General features: G+C 38.4%; 1 protein-coding gene across 3 annotated transcripts in view; it reads right to left on the bottom strand.

Annotated features, from left to right (window-relative positions):
• Positions 1-556: 556 nt before the first annotated feature.
• DNAJC5 (DnaJ heat shock protein family (Hsp40) member C5) overlaps positions 557-13,709 on the bottom strand; it is a 63,051-nt gene continuing 49,898 nt past the window's right edge. For all 3 annotated transcript variants that reach the window (XM_043495664.1, XM_038369772.2, XM_043495663.1), the window contains 3 exons: positions 11,633-11,846; positions 9,138-9,309; positions 557-8,080 (listed from right to left, as the gene is read on the bottom strand). In XM_043495664.1, coding sequence (XP_043351599.1) covers positions 7,977-8,080; positions 9,138-9,309; positions 11,633-11,846 — 490 coding nt within the window. In that variant the 3' untranslated portion in view covers positions 557-7,976. The remainder of the gene's footprint in view (positions 8,081-9,137; positions 9,310-11,632; positions 11,847-13,709) is intronic.

The following is a 13,709-nucleotide window of genomic DNA, read 5'->3' as shown; positions in this document are numbered from 1 at the left end:
TTTGAAAATTTAATTGTCTTCACGTATTTTACATGTTCAATATTTAAATTTCCCTACTTTTTGCAGGTATGACATAAGGAACTAAAATTTAATATTGCATTACATATCACAAAAGCCTTTTGAACCAAAACAGCACAATAGATGCTGGGCTGTAGTTACGGGAGAAAAAAATGGGTGATTTGGGGGTCAGAGGTGAGGAAAATTGAGAAACACCAGTGTAAGGGAATCCTAAACCAGGGTTATTTCAAGGAGGAGATTTAAATACTCACATGAGTCAAGAGCCAACAGGTCTGTGCACATTCAACAACAGGAAAACCTTTAGTGAAATTAAGTACAAGCAAAACTCCACCTTCATCTGAAATCCAACCTAAACACCCCTACTATTCCAGTCTCTTCTGATTAGCAACCACAAAGTATGTGGTGAGGTTCATGATGTGGACAAGTGTTCAAAGGTGCTAGGTAACAACCTCTGTGCTGTGGTTGACGTCACAAAGTGATGCTCTTGGTAGCCAAAGAAGGCTGCATTAAAAATGGAAAGAAAAAACCCAAACAAATGTTTCTGCATTGAAAACATTTATTTTACAACAGTGGTTTCAGATAATTTAGCAATCTTTATTTTAGTTTATACTGAGACATACATTACACAAATTACCATGCTAAAACATAAAATAATTCCTTCTGCTTTAACCGTATGTATGTACAGGAGCTCAGTAGTATTGAGTGTTACAATCCACAAAGTTCAGACAGCCACATTTACTTACATACAATTCAAAGTATGGTCCTTTAGTTACATAACAAAATATATATATGTCTATACATATATAATTGCTTTTCAGATGCTTTAATCCTTTGTTTTTACAACTGCTAACATTTTTTAAACAAGGGCTTTTCCCTCACCCCATCAGAGCTGAAAAACAGTGCAAATGTGAAATGCATTCTCTCATTACATCTTCAGCTCCCACAGGCTTCATAAGAGGCTGATATGACAAACCCATAGTGAATTGCTTATCTCAGGGCCTTGTTCACATGCAAAACAAATATAAACCTTGTTGGATGTCAGTGACCAGGCAAACCAATAGCCCCTCCTCTCCTACCTCAAAAAGGAGAAGGAGGGGATGTGGCAGAATGAATGGAATGACAGCAATTGGCTTAAGTGGCACACATGCACCAAAAAAGGAAACCTCAACAGCAAAAGTTTTCTGAACTTGGCAAATGTCAAGGTTCATCTATTGTGACAAATATCAGTTCAAACATTTAAGTAGCAAAAGGAAACCCTCCTTGATCCCTATAGATCTTCACATTTGTGCTGATTGCCATTAGCAAATAGAAAAAACAAATGTGATTTGTGCATGTACTTTGTGTTCATGTTAGGCAACTCCTTCAGGGACATGGGGCCCAAGCAGGACCACCTGGCATTCTCTAACCAAGATGACTAGAAGTAATTTGGTGGTAGTAATATGAACACTGGCCATAATCTGTGTGGCTTTCAAGTCACCACTAGTTTTACTTTACAATTCATAATCAATTCCATGCCACCCTTTTGAAGTCAGTCTGTTTGTAAGCAACAAAAATTGGGGTTACTGAACCAGACAGTGCAAAGGCATCTTATTATTCAAGATATAGTCATTCTAGCAAGGAGGGAAGACTGTGGACACACAGAAGCTGAGAGGACTTTTACCCCCCCCTTACAAATGGCATGACATTCTTACTCAAACTCTCTTTACCTAATTTTATTTATACAACAGGATCTGTTCATTTTTTCCCTTCACCTGTCATTCACTCACATATCTACTTCTTTTTCCTGCAGCTAAAAGGAGAAGTTCTGATTCTGGGCACACAAAACTAACTTCTTCTCGTCTGGCTGAGAGTTCATAAGAGTAGTGCTGGGAAGCAAATTTCGTGTTTTACCACCAAAGACAGACAGCAGCAGTACCAGGTGCACACGTTGTATAAATATATACATATGTGCATATATACATACACACACAATATTGCAACCCCATACTTACAGGTTTGGACCTCCTGGATTTGCAAACTACATTGAATCCCCCACTGCACTGGGTACAGTGTAGCTAAAACCAGCACAGGAATCAGGAACTATTGATGTATTTTGTTACACCTCCAGTCATACAGTCTCATGGGACAGGATCAAAGGGCAGTTGACAGGGTTCAAATAAGTCTTCAAGTCTTTTGGAAACCACTGCTGCACACAAAATATGATCAGCAACCATCCACAAACAAGGAAACATTCTTTGTTGGTTGTGAAAATGTAGTACGGAAGAAGACAGCCATTAATTCTTGAGAAATCTATTCGGGTTATATCTGAATGTAACCTACCAATACCCAGCATTTCCCTCTAGTAATAAACAGAATGGTGCATGTAATATTGGCATTTTTCTTTCAAAGGAAAACGTGTCTTCCGAATAATGGAGTTTGGCATGGCAGGCAAGAGACAAACAGTTGCCCTGATGTAGCTTAGCCTTTGAAGAAAGCACATTCTTGGAATAACTTCAGGCTTGTAGTCTCTCATTTATATAACAGTGAAGTCTCCAAATGCAGTATGTGAAACAGACTATCAGTTCTCATAGGACTTGAACACTGACAAGATTTCCTGCCTTCTCCCTTCCCAATATAGCTAACAAAATTAAACTTTCCAAGCTATCAGTGGTATTTCTTTTAAGGTGTATAAGCAATTCAATGGTACACTACAAACTAGAAGGCCCCCTCTATAGAAGGGAGCAGTGGCATTCAAATGGTTATGCATGTTCAATTCATACTAACCTCACCACTATAAACATCTGTACAGGAACTGGATTTCAGTGCTCCAGTCCAAGGATTAATGCAGGCTGAACAGCACCCAGAGGGGTCAGTAAGATGGAGGAACTGCAAAGCGGCAGAAGTCTATCAATCTACCTAGCCAGGATCCCATGTAAAAGCTGAGCCAATATCCAGTTGCACTAGGCAGGGAAAACTGCAGCACAAACACATTTCCTAAATTATTTGGAAACGTCGAGAACACTGAAGGGGATCAGACAGATTTTAAGGGCACAGACTAGTTAAGGGAACAGGGCACCTCTCTCAGGACCAGTGTACGCTACTAATACTAAAAGTCTAGCCCTGTAAAAGCACACACAGGTCCCAGCACATTACATAAAATGACCCTAGTTAAAAAAAAAAAAAAAAAAAAGATCAGGAACAAACTTCAATCAGCTCCCTAACTTAGTTATATCTGTAGTGTAAACTGGCTCTGACAGAATGGGTTTTTAAAACTGTTGTCCCTCTACCACAACATTGTTGAAAGACTTAGTACCTTGTTCTAGTACCACATTAACACCTTCTTTCTGAAGAGGTTCTGCACATATAAATCTCAAAGAGCATCATATATTTTAAACACTGAGCACTAATATCTAAAGCAGTTTAAAAATGTTACAAATCTAAAAATAAGACTGAAGATATGGCTCTAAAATGTCACTGCATGGAATTAGCAGAAATCTACATATCAAATGCCATTAAGATGTTTACATAAACAAATTTATATACAGATAAATAGTTAACTTCCTACATATATTACCAATGAAATTAAACTGGCATTTGAGAGGCACAGTGCCCCTTCATTCACTTAAAGTGAAGATTTTGACTCATCATTTGTTGCACTAGATGAAGTTTGGGGATTTCCACATCCAGAGAAAGAATGGGGTACAATAAATCCATCACCAGCTACTTCAACAGCAGTTCTGCCATTATGAAAAATTGATGGTATTTAAGTATTCGCTGAGACTGATGCAGTTGCTTTGTTTACATATCCTCTCTAGGATTCACAACAAAACTGGGAAGTAAAGTCAGTGGTCCTTAATATCACTCATTAGGGTACTCCCCAGACTGGGCTGTCTCAAAAATCCCACCTCCTGGATACCAAGCGGTTATGTTTCTATCTATTAAGGGAGCTAGTGCTCTGAATAGATTTTATGAGCTAGATGGGAACAACTAAATAACCTAAACAAAAGACCTCAGGAAACAGAAAATTTCTCTTGTGTAACTTTTAAAAAAAAAGTTACAGTTTAAGTTTAACTCTGGCAACACACTTAACACAGAATAAAGTTGCTTAGGTTAAGTGTTTTGGAAAGAAACATTCTGCATCTAAGCCAGTAACAATGGCCTTTAAGTTGACTTCCCTTTTTATTTCCCAGGCTTTGGTGCCTGTTGTAGCCTTCAAGTGAAGCTGCTATTCCAATTCTGTTAAGTATAATGCAGGCATCCCATAAAGTTTGGAAATGCTTGCTGCTGCTTAGCATGTAAGATTTTAGCTAAGGAACCACTATTTACATTTTGTACTCACTGGGTGTGTGTACACAAAGTTTGGCCATTTTGCAATTATAAAAGTGCAAGTAGTAATTTTAGAACTTGGTGTTTATGTATAACGTATATGTCAATTAAAAATAAACGTGGCAAGTTATTTACTGGCAAGGCCCTTTTTAAAATAAAAAACAAAGATGAAAAGGAGAATGGATAACTTTCAAGTCTTCCGGATACATAATGCAGTTTAACATCCTTTTCTGAAATAACAAATTACATTTAAAATAACCACGTGTTTCATGTAAAAACTGAGCAGTCAGGAAAAAAAGGGATGACACTCCTGCAACAAAGCTTACGTTGAAAAGATTTAAGATGTTAAAAAGGGAGGGAGTGCACTATGTCCTGAGATCAGAGTTCTGGTGTTCCCCTTACAACATAACCACATACAATGATGCATGGTCTGCTAATTTACTGTAGATGGATGTGGACACATCAACTGTTGAAAGGAAACTACCACTTTCTGAATTTGGGTCTTGCTAGGTAATTAAAAAGGAGGAAATTATGGACTTATATAGTGGATAATCAAGTATATATAAATGTGTTACTAGTCTGAATCTTGGGTTTTTTCCCTCCCCCTAACACCATTGTGGTGCACTTTTAAATGTACCCTCTCATGGCTTTTTCCAAACAGTGCAGAACATGAACTGAGGTGTCATCTTTAACTTCGATTTTCGGATCTTCCTCAATTTCACAGTTTTAGGATTAGTTTGTATTTAAAAGTACACAGGGCTCCTACACTGTGACATTGTTTACAAAGAATGCAGTAAGTGACTTCAGTGGAGTTTGAAGCTAGAGTTAAGAAGCCTCGTCCTGCATTTAATGCTCACATTGCACACGGAAACTGATGACTTTACTGATGCAAATGAAGTGCTATGGAAACTAAGAAATAGCATCTGCAATTTCAAAACTAACTAAAGATCAAAACTAACTTGGATCCCTGATACAAGGAGTCACAACTTCTTCACATTAAAGTGACAATTCAAATGAACTGATGTTTTTCATCAGTCATTCTAGACCAGAGGAAGGAAGAATATTTTGGAGTGTAATTAATACAGGCGGAAAGAGTCTATCATTTTACCAGCCCCTTTTGTCAGCTATGCAGATAAATGTACAGTTAACTTTTACCCATTAGCATTCACTGAGACGTACAGACCACAAAAGCAGCTTTGGCCAGTAAGTTTCTAGGGAATTAAGTTTGCATATATATCCTAATGTACTCCAGAGTAGAACATAACACTAAGTACAGGTTTAGGTAGAGTCTATACAAGGCCATTGTGACCCTAGTTTTGAGCTGGAAATTTAATTTATTCCCCATCCAAAGCGGTTAAATAAAGTCTTTACTTAAGCAAGGATCTAAGATCAGATTGTGACTGATCTCTTGAGACTGCAACACAGGGTTTTTCCTGATGCTAAGTACTAAAACAAAGAGCAGAGCAGTAAATCACTGGTTGCCCAAGATATGCTGGTAATAGTGTCCAAGTAGGACACTTCAAGTTTGTAGGACTATCAACTTTACTCAAATGCTACAGGGGGAAAATGGCTCATAAATGTCTACGGTATCTAAAATCTGTTTAGTTAAGTAGTATTACAGATTCCCTTTTGATACCACACCAGGATCCAACATAGTCAAAAGCACACTTTTGCCTGCACCAGACTTACATGCATGCAATTGTGTTCATGCACCAGCAGTTATGAGGAGGGAAGAGACTGCTTTTAGAACAACCTGATTCAGCATGGAGAGTTGAAATTTTTTTTGCCTAATATTTTTGGCAGAATTTCAAGCCAGAGGTTTTAAGTAATCTTTCACTATGTGCAAGGTTATAGTGAAAGATATTCACATGGACATTTCTGCACATCTTGACAAGGCACAAGCTACAGCCTTCAATAACAAAGAAACTATGCAAGGTTAGCCCAATTGTAGTGCTTTGCCCTGCTATGGCAAGAGACCTTAGTTCAGTTCCTGGGCTCTTCTTCTATAGGCTGGCAGGGAGACGTGAGCAGTGCTGAGCACTTTCTCCAAAGTGACCCCTCTGCCTTGTGAAAGAGAAGCATGGAAGAGTCCCAAAGGGAATGTTGGCTGGAAGGATGTCAATCACTTTGTAGGGCCTGAAAAAGAGAGTGCGGTGGGGGCATGTGATGTGAAGAAACAGATGCAAAGGGAAGAGAGGAGAAGTGATATAGACATAAAAGATCAAAGCAGAAGAGGCATAACTACCAAAAGCTCCCTGTGTATAAGTTTACTAGTTGTTCCCCTAAATCCTTATTCAACATTTTCTAAAGAGAAATCTGTTAAAAGCAAAATATATCAGCTGCAAAGTAAATGCTTCTGTAACAGCTGAGCAAACCTAAAATTCACAAATTAAACTACAGTTTTAAACATTATTCAGACATGACTTGATTTCAAGATAGCACAGGAAACTGTTTAATAGTTTCCACAATAATTTGTGAAGAAAAATAAAACGTGTAAGTAAACAAATCTAAACAGAATACCGTGTGCAAACTATTATTTGAGATAAACACAAAGTGAGGTGTTTTGTTCTTAAATAGCCATTTACACATCCCAAAAAGTTGTTCATGACAAAGTTAAAGGGACATGGTCAGGTTAAAAGCATTTTTTTAAAAAAAGTGTTCCTAACAGCATTTTAGATTATTAAAAGAGCATTTTAAAAATCTAATTTGCTTTCCACCCTTGCTGCTATTCGTTTACTTCCTGTTTCCCCTTCACTTGGATAATGAAAACAGACTAATCAGTTTCACTTTAAGATTCTCATGCACTAATAAGAGGCTGCAATAAATACTGCAGGGGAATGCTTAAACTCAGACAAACAGTTTCTGCTTGTAATAAAAAAATCCCTAAAAATAATTCTAACATTTGGTTTTTGTCACAACCTACATTTTGGGCCTATACTATCAGAGAATTCCCATTATGCATAAGGAGCTGTCCATCAATTTAATGTCTGAAGAGTAGAAATCATAAATGCGGAAAACATGTCCAGGGCAGTTTTATTTAGGCTGAAAACCAGCATTCAAGAATTCCTGCCCTACCATGTTGACATTTTTTCAGTTCTTTGCATTGTAAACTTGCTTAGATAGATAGAGGAGCAGGGAGAGACAGGAAGGGCTAAAAACAAAGATCTTAAGATCTTTGTTGCACTCACTTAAAAATGATGAACTCTAAGGTCTTCACAGTTCAACTGTATGGAAGCAGAGCAGCTTGTGTGTGACTGATTTTACTCACTTTAAAAAAGATCTTGTTTTAGGCTGGTATCAGTGCTTGAAATGCAGAATGTCTTCATCATACTCTTATTGTGAAAACTCCTCAATACATAACACAGACATTTAACATAACTCCATACATGCAATAAAAAAGGAAAAACAAATAAGACCATAGCTAAACTGCTTTAAATACTGCATGCTACAGCACTTCATGTATCATCAAGATACGACACTGAAGGTGACAAAAGGCTGAAGGGATTACAAAATATTCTCAGCAGGTTGGAAGCTGCCTTCTTACTGTGGCAAAACTTTTTTTTCCTCCCCATTCACTATTTCCAATGTTCATGATTCGAGTGTTGAATTGGCCATGTATTTATTTATCCATTCTAAATCAGTGTTTCCTTAACTTAGTTAAATCCATCAGTGTGGTAGCTAGGGTGAGAGTCGGTTGTGAGCTGGGTCGTCTCTGAGGCCGATGCTGGTTGTATCACAATAGGTGTGTCTGTGGCCTCTGAAAAGAAGTGAAAGCAATGTTTTATTGCACTGGGGAAAATAGTTTCCATTTATTTTTGACAAGCAGCAGGCAATCACACTTCTCAGTGACAGTATCAACAGTATACTTCCACACCCTCTCTTCTGAAGCACTATCTTAATTCATTGTTTTCAGTTGGAGTTCAAATCAAATGAGAACACCTGCATACTAGGTACTTTATTTGAAGGAATGGTGTTTTAATTTACCTATCAAGAGCCAGGCATGCATAGAGCAGCCATTTCTGGTTTCCCTCTTAAAAGCATTAATTCCAGACTAAGTGAGCTAAATCATAATACCCAACTCGGGCTGTTTCCTTTTAACTCAAAATCATTTTCTTGCTTCAAAGAAATAAGTTTACATAGCTCCATGCATTGATCAGCTAAAGAATGAAAGAATATTTTCACTCATTAACGGCTGCTAGGAACTCTGGCTCATCCCTGGAAGATAAGCAACCAGGTACTTTCTGTTCCCTTCTCTGGGCCTACAGCTGATATCTGTGGGAACTGGGTAGGAGAAGAGTCTAAGGCCAGTGAGGAGAGGAGGCTGCAAAGCAGCAGAAAAGGTAGAGAGAAGTAGATCATCCACTCCATAGATTTATGGTAGTTGGAGTCTAGAGGAGCTAGGAGCCTCAGGGATTCAACAGAGGATGTTAAAGCTGCTCCTTCATTTGCTCACTCTGTCCATAATTCAAGAAGAGAGCGGCACACAGTCCAGCAGCTGAGGCATCAGTAAAAAAAAAACATGATCAGCACAAACCTTGTGTTCTATAAACAATTTTAAAATGAAAGCTCAGATTCTGTGTTGATTGATCATATTGGACATGGTTACATGGGGAAGCATCCTTCTTCCCACATGCCTGAGGCGGTTTGCAAAGCTGCTGTAACATTTAACTTAACGTGCTTTCGGTGTAAAGGGTCACTACACTTAGGCACAAGAATCTGGCTGGTTTATTACTTCATAGATATTAAGGTCAAAAGGGACTTCAGCTACCCCATCTCCAATGACCTATTCCTCACCTGCTGTTAATGAAACTTACCCCTTTCGTCCGACTGTAACTGTGCCTCCAAGTCCTCTGGAGAGACATAGTATTCCTGCTCGCTGCCTTCAGGAGGTTTAGGTTTACACTTTCCACAGCAACAGTTACAGCAGCAACACAGACAGCAACAGCAGTAGCAGCCTGTGATGAGCCCACAGAACACAAACAGGGCCTGCAGAAAGGAAAGGAACGGAAAGAATGTTCACAACACATAAGCTGCATCTTCTAACGAAGTGGATAGTCCTGTTACCTAACCTAGAGCTCTAACTACAGAAGAGGTCAGTTTAAATAGGTTAATTATATAAACAGAGATCCAGCTGCTTTGAACATAAGGCTCGTCACTGGAACAGAATCAAACAAATACGAATATGCAATATTTTATTTCCTAATTAAGAAAATAGTCATTAACATTCTAGTCCAGGGTGAACACTGGGCTGCTGAGACGGACTGGATATACAGGAAGAGGAACCCAAGGAGAAGCACTCTAGAGGCAAAGCAAATTAAAGGAATCTTCTTCTTTCCACCCCCTCTCCAAAGAGGGCCTAGGGTCAAGATACAAAGGGACAAAGCAACACTACTTAAAGGTAACACTTGCATATTATTCACAGCAGAACACTGCATCCTGAAAAAAAAAAAATTCCTGAAATTGGGGTATACTGAGCTACTGTTTCAGCTGCATCCTAAACTATAGATAAAGCTAAGAACCACTCATGAAACACTAATAGGAGTTAGTCTTGTCTTGCCCGTCTCCAGGTGCCCGTGGTGTTCATAGTGGTACCCACTGAGGGTAAAATGCTTTTTGCATTGCTAACCGGGAGAGTTTTTATTTCAGCCAATTATCCAGTCACTGATCCATCAGTGATACAACTATTTTCTCACCCCAAAGGAGTCAGAAGATGAAGGTGTTGGCAACTACGCAGGAAAACATACCCAATGCCTGAATCATCAAGACTGGAAAACAATCTTAATCAACCATGTAGGATGGTAAGTAATGTCACTGTACTAAAGCACAGCGAGCTAGAAGAGTTCAGATTTCCTACTTAGGATCAAGTGGCTCCTAAGAAATACAATTAATCATGATATGATATATTTGCATACGACAAACATCATCCGCCCTCCAAAAAAAGAGAATGATTTATAGATTATATAAAACTCACATCTCATATTTTCTTTTAAACACTCTAAATTCCTGAGTGGTAAAGATCTCACAATTGCATTTCAGGGTTTGCATGCATCTGAGTGCAGCAATATAAACATGAACCAAGTAAAACACAATGATTCTTGGGAACTGGCAATGTTTATTGCCAGAAACTCTCCACATAACATTTATTACATCTCCTGTTCAATGTGCATGAGACTATTAAGAGAGTTCAGGAGGACACATGAGCTACAGTGTTACTGACTACAACAATATTCAGTTCTGTTTCCATCACTTCCGAATTGGCTGGGTGCAGCAGAATAAATAAATAATCCATTATCTATGAAATTGAAAAGTGGATTAGGGAAAACTGGCTGAAGAAATGGTGGGTGTTGAGGGAGAAGATGGGAATACTTAGTGAGCTTGCCTATTTAAGGGAGTGTGTTTCTGATTTGTGGCTCAAGCTTGCAATCTTGGAATTTATTAGGTCCAGGGATGTTTTTGTAAAATCTAGTAGCAGCTGTTGCTTTAAAAAAAACAAACAAAAAAACCACCCACAACCAAACATTGCTTCCATCTGCATCTCACTATGATGCAGAACAAGCTGCTGTTATTTGTGCCTGTGTCACTTAAGACAGATTACTGTGATAGGCATACCTGCAGCAGTACACTGAGACCCTATGGAAGATCAAGATAGTGCAGAATGCTGTCACCTAGCAGTTGAGCAGCACTCAGGAAGCGCACACCACCAGTACACAGACAGATACTGATGAACAATACATTTCTGGGCAGTTATCTAAGTGCCTGTTTTAATCTATTAAACCTTAAAATGTTTCGGAACCTGGTTGCTTAAAGGACTACATCTCTTTCCTTGACCATGTTGTCACAGTTAAGATCAGTGCAGATGTGTGAACTAGAGACCTCAACACAAATGGGAGGGCATTCTCTGTGGTCTACAAGAGCTCAGATATATTAATCTTCCTGGGCACACTGCTAATTTTATCTTTTCTCTTAATCACTTAGGGAGGTTGAGGGTTTACAGGCAAACGAAACTGGAGGGTGACTAAGGTGTGATTCTATTAAATGACTAGCTATGGTGTGCAGTTCTTTGTGGGAGAGTCTATTAATTGGGAATTTGTAACTGGAAAACTGATGGATAAAAAGTATTGCATGAAAACAGATTTTCTAATGGTGTTTTAAAGGTTGGGATCTGTCTAAAGTTCTGGATAGGTGCCAGAAATATCAAATAAATGAAATAAAATACCATGAATATCCAATTACCAATATTGGTACAGTACCCATTGAATGGCTAAGCATCTGTTCAGAATAAATGCAAATAAATCTTTATTTCACTTACCTTTGCCCACCAGCTGGATAGGACGAAGTATGTGTTCACATTCTCCTCTCCAAACTGCTCTGCTACATACAGGCCCAAGGAGCCATACTTATCATATATGTTTCGTTTTGTGGCATCAGTCAATATTGCATGTGCATTGTTGATCTCTTTAAATTTATCTGCAGCCTCTGGATTATCTGGGTTCTTATCAGGATGATATTTCAATGCAAGTTTCCTGTGGAGTGGGGGAAAAAATTCTCAGCTGCTTTTTTGCAATTCATCCTACTACAATAGGTAGATTGACCTGTCTATCTTTCCTCCCATCAAATCTGACAGGCTCTCCAGTCTCAGGCAAAAGTATTTACAGAATTATGATTTACTTCACTTCTACCTTTCCATTGCCCCCACTGAGTCTCCTTTAGATGGTAACAAAATTGTAATCTTTCTACATGGTCTATTCCACTAGCCTAGTGAAGCTCACAGGGTGAGTTTCAGATTGAGACTTCAGTACAAAGACAAAGGAAGCTTTCTTTTCTGCTCATCTGATCTAGCAATTTGTACTGTTAAGTTCTCAGTAGCAATGCTCCAAAAGAAGGGGGGCATACATAATAGTATAGAATGCGCAACAAATCTAAGACAGGGTTCTGAAGGCCACATCTGAGAATGCTGCCACATCTAACCTGCAACGTCTAGCAAACTAAAAATAGAACTGCCAATTATTTGGGATCAGTGCTCAAATCATTGTGCAGAAACAGCCTATTGTTCAATTCAAAATGTGCTTGTGGTGGAATTAACTTTCACAGTTACCAGGTATCAGAAAATCATTATAGACTCCATTAAGTTTTCAGCAACGTGGCTTCAATGGATCTGGACGTTTATATAGCCTGTTGAGGTCACTGAATTCAGGAAGAAAAGGCTCTTTTGATCTTTGGGTGCTGTTTAAAATTTGAAAGTTCAGACACTTTGAAGAGAATATAAAGAATCTCTGAAGAAAAACTGGTATAATAACCTATTAATAGATATGAAAAGAGAAACCAATCTTCCATACTTTATTTGAGCCATTGTAATTCTGTGGTACAAAATTAGGGTAATGCCACCGAACTATACTTCAAAAAAAAAAAAAGGAGGACTTGTGGCACCTTAGAGACTAACATTTATTTGAGCATAAGCTTTCGTGAGCTACACGAAAGCTTATGTTCAAATAAATTTGTTAGTCTCTAAGGTGCCACACAAGTCCTCCTTTTCTTTTTGCAGATACAGACTAACACGGCTGCTACTCTGAAACGGAACTATACTTGGCACTTTTTTGTGGTGTTGGGAAATGGTTGTTTAACCTGCTACAGAAATTTACCACATGGGACCTTAAATTAGTTGCCATATTTTCAGAAATACTTATAGAAAAGTCTGCACACACTTTTGCATGTGCTAGACTTAGGTGTGGAAATACCTTGATGGGCAGCTGAAAAATGAGGGTTGGAATGGGTGTGTACACAAACCTCGACATGCATGTGCACATATCCGAGTTTTTGAACATGCAAAAGATGAGCATGCACTGGAAACTTTGACCCTAGAAATGGAAATGTTACTTGGAGGGCTATTTCCCGGTTTCACCAGTAATGCCGTAGTTCCAGTGAAGCGACAGATTTTATATTTAGCATGATATATCACAGATTCCAAACAATCTATAAAACAGACTTACTTTTGCATCTTTATGTTACATAAAGCTAATGTTTCCCATTTCCTATACATAAATTCTATAACAAGTCCATGGGATAGTGAAGGAGTTTGGAGATGATGGCTCCACTACACAGTGTTCTGTAGTTTAATACAGATCACATCACTATCATTCATGTGAAATCATCATCATGTACTGGGGCTGGGGAAGAAGTTTGCTTTTCTAGAGAAATGAAATGAGGGAATAAGTCTCAGCTTTATAAACATGAACAGCACAGGAACCATGTGATCATAGAAAGACAGTCTGTAAAACAAGCTACAAAAGCAGTTTCATTTTCCTTAAAGAATCTAAGGAGGTGATCACTCTAAAGAAAAATTGTGTTTCATTTTCCCAATAAGGTAAAACTTGTTTCATGTGTTAGAA

This window comes from Dermochelys coriacea, chromosome 13 (assembly GCF_009764565.3).
Source record: "Dermochelys coriacea isolate rDerCor1 chromosome 13, rDerCor1.pri.v4, whole genome shotgun sequence".
Lineage (NCBI taxonomy): Eukaryota > Metazoa > Chordata > Testudines > Dermochelyidae > Dermochelys > Dermochelys coriacea.
Note: the sequence above shows the minus strand (reverse complement) of the source record. Positions and strands in the feature narration are given on the sequence as shown.